The sequence below is a fragment of the Chaetura pelagica genome, unplaced genomic scaffold, assembly GCF_000747805.2.
Source record: "Chaetura pelagica isolate M959 unplaced genomic scaffold, ChaPel_1.0 scaffold116, whole genome shotgun sequence".
NCBI classification, from domain to species: domain Eukaryota; kingdom Metazoa; phylum Chordata; class Aves; order Apodiformes; family Apodidae; genus Chaetura; species Chaetura pelagica.
This window is the reverse complement of record NW_009953655.1, coordinates 1314035-1317351: the sequence shown is the minus strand read 5'-3', so window position 1 is coordinate 1317351 and position 3317 is coordinate 1314035. Positions and strand designations below refer to the sequence as shown.

The window sequence follows — 3317 nt, the reverse complement described above, 5'->3', positions numbered from 1 at the left end:
CTGAAAACAGGAGGAAACATCTATCAGATGGAAGAGCTGCTGACCATTCAGCTGCAATTATCCCAGAATAATTGTCTTGGTTTTTTTTATTCACAAGCACAAGCTCTTTCTAGGGAGGCACAGCAGCCTCCTTGGTAGATTTCTTCAGGGTTATTTCCTATTAATGCTTTGTAACCCACTTCATCCCCTCTCCCTCCCATTCAGCCTCTACTTGCAGTTTCCTTGTTGGTATTTACCAAAATCACTGCTGGTTGAACAGGATCATACTGGTAAAGCAGCCAAGGAGTAACAGAGTAATGTGACAGACATGCTGGTTATACAAAGCAAAAAACAGGTACATATGCTCTAGATTGACACCAGCAATAAAAAACATCTTCCCCTCAACTAGCTCAGACAAGTGTGTTCACGCTGTCACCCAACAAAGTTGAAGTATGTAAGACACATAATACAACTAAACTCTCAGTATCTTTCTGGGAGTAAGAATTTAACCAGATGAGCTGCATAACTTCCAGAATAAGGAATATCATAAGAACTTAAGATTCAAGAATCACTGAGGATCAAATAGCAAATGCTATCTAAAATTAGCAAAACATGATTTCCCTAAATAAACTGCAAATTTTTTAAAGAATCAGTTTTCATGTCCTTGTGGCTGTCAGAAAACCCCAGTGTGGATTCACTGCTGCACATAAAGAAGCTACACCAAAGTGGACAAACTTTAAAGTATTATTAACAACAGATTTCTAACACTTCATAAATATGAAACGGAAGCAAAACCAAACAGAAAACCACTGAAAAAAAAGGGTGACAACCACAGAATTGTATACACTGAAATAAGCAAAACAGAAAAAAGTTTGTATAGAACATAGAAGATTGGCTACAACAAAACCCAAACTGTATTAAGATTATTTCCTAAATTATAAACCATTTTCCCTCTCAATCTATTAAATAGTAGGATGATACAATAAACAGTTGCTCCTGCAATCAGCCTATGCTCTTCTGATCAGTTTGGTCACCCACATATATCATTTAAGCCTGGCTAAACAGATGGAAAGCTCCACCAACTGTTTAATCAGCAGCCTAGAGGCCTCTAACAAGAAATTCTGCATATTTGAGAATTATTCTGTTTTAACAGGGTAAGGTGTTTACCTGAAAGCATTTAATTTGTGACTAACAGTTATGTCTTCAATTTTGACTAACTTAATACATTAAAATACCATTTATGCCAAGTAAGAAAAAACTCAGACCTAAAATGATTAGCAGATAAACATTAGTAACAAAGGCACACAAATACATAAAAATAGCTGCTACAGGGCTAACATAACTTGTTCTTATTTGCCAACTTCCTCTTTACTACTGTTTTGTTAGTTAGTGCACTTTGTTACCAACCTCAATACCACTTTGTCTTGCTAGTTTTACAGCTGTATTGTAGTAGCCACAGCGTAAAAGATGTTCCACCATCATACGATCCATACGTTTCTTCTTCCACATGTTTGCAGCAGCTGGCTGGTCACTACTGTGTTCCTTCAGATGCTCAATTCTACGTTTGCAGAGTTTAGCACTTTCATCTTCAGCCTGGATTGATTCAACTGCCTAAAAGGTAAATATTAACAGGAACAAATAAGTGCTATACGTTTTCAATTTGCCTTTAAAGCAAAATACAATAAGATCTGTTTGTAAGCGTTCTTTAAATATTATAGACTTACTCTCAATAGTGTTTCTTTCATTTAGAAAGACACTGCCTATGGCAATGCATATGTTTTCAGCATGGTTGGTGCAGTTCTGAGGTATTCTTACATATAAACAAGATTTTACTTATTTGACATTGTAAGCATATACACTTTTTTGCTTAATGTGCAGTTAGTCTGAAAACAGCAATGTATCAACTACAGCAGCAACTGCTGCAATAGTCTGCAGAAAGCTTTGTGAAGGTTTGCAGTCATCTGGTCCAAAGAGTTGAAAATCATGAATTTTCACCTCTAACCTATGCATGGCTTCGTCCTCAAGCAGCTGTCCTACTGAATTAGTTCTGCTGAGGAGTGATGCAGAGTAAACCCACATTACTTCTAATACACTGGAGCCATTTTAATCAGTCACGCAATAATGAAAATTATATAAACAACTGGCCTCTTGGCATCTTTATTCAAGCATCTTAGAGTTAGTTTTTCATAAATGATTAGCTTTGTTAAACTCATATTATATTATTTACCTCTGCTACTCTGGAAAAATGCATCTACTGTTAGGAGCCTCACTTAGGAAAATAAATTTGTTCAGAGGAAGCAGAACGACATTTTTAAAACTGAATATTCGCATATCCACTGCAAAACACATACTCCAAAATATCTCTGCAACATTAGGTGTGCTGCAAATTTTACCAGGCAACTTTATTACAGACCTAGCATAATTCAAAGCCAGCTGACTCAGTATGCAGCACATGACAACTGTGGGTCACGCCAGGCTACACAATACAAGAAAGCTTGAGGCACTTTTATATGCTTGCTAAGGTAAATGCAAACCAGAAGACAATGGAGGCTTCAGGACCTTTCCCACCTGCAAGTAAATCACTAGTGATGCAATTTCAGGTTGGGTTGCCTTACTTCTGGTGACTTTAAACTTGCTGGCCTGTGTTCGAATAACTGCACAGCCATGGCAACAGGGAAGTCCATGCAGGTTTGCCAAGCAGGCACAGACCAAAATCTGCCTGGCTTTTGACAGCCCACTTTGCACTCCATGCTGGCAGGGCTACCTTCCCAGTACTCAGGCTATTCAGGATATATTATTATATATTATATATAGCATCAGTTCTATTATTACACTTTGGTGACTTTAAACTTGCTGGCCTGTGTTCGAATAACTGCACAGCCATGGCAACAGGGAAGTCCATGCAGGTTTGCCAAGCAGGCACAGACCAAAATCTGCCTGGCTTTTGACAGCCCACTTTGCACTCCATGCTGGCAGGGCTACCTTCCCAGTACTCAGGCTATTCAGGATATATTATTATCCTTGGATAACAGCTCCAGTTCTGGAAGCACAGGTTGGTCCTAATTGCTTTTACTACACCTGCTCATTTACATATTTCTGGAAGGATCAATATTTGAAAATCAAAATGAAATAAATGAAATATTGTGCAAGAAGAACCTACCAAGCTTTTGGTTTAAGACAAATCTGGTCCTTTATAACAAATAAACTATCTAAAACCCTAGTCACTATACACGATAGTCTTTTACTAAAATTCATGCAAACATCTATAGCCTGAGTTATTTTTATTACTCAAGTCTGAGCTACTTCTATGACCGAATTTAGCTTTATCTTGCAGCATA

At 37.7% G+C, this 3317-nt stretch overlaps 1 protein-coding gene across 3 annotated transcripts in view; it reads right to left on the bottom strand.

Annotated features, from left to right (window-relative positions):
• Window positions 1-3317, bottom strand: part of MAEA (macrophage erythroblast attacher) — a 35876-nt gene that overhangs the window by 29772 nt on the left and 2787 nt on the right. For 2 of the 3 annotated variants that reach the window (XM_010000232.1, XM_010000233.1), the window contains exon 2: window positions 1387-1590. The exons of the other annotated variant lie outside the window; for it this stretch is intronic. In XM_010000232.1, coding sequence (XP_009998534.1) covers window positions 1387-1590 — 204 coding nt within the window. The remainder of the gene's footprint in view (window positions 1-1386; window positions 1591-3317) is intronic. 3 annotated transcript variants of the gene reach the window in all.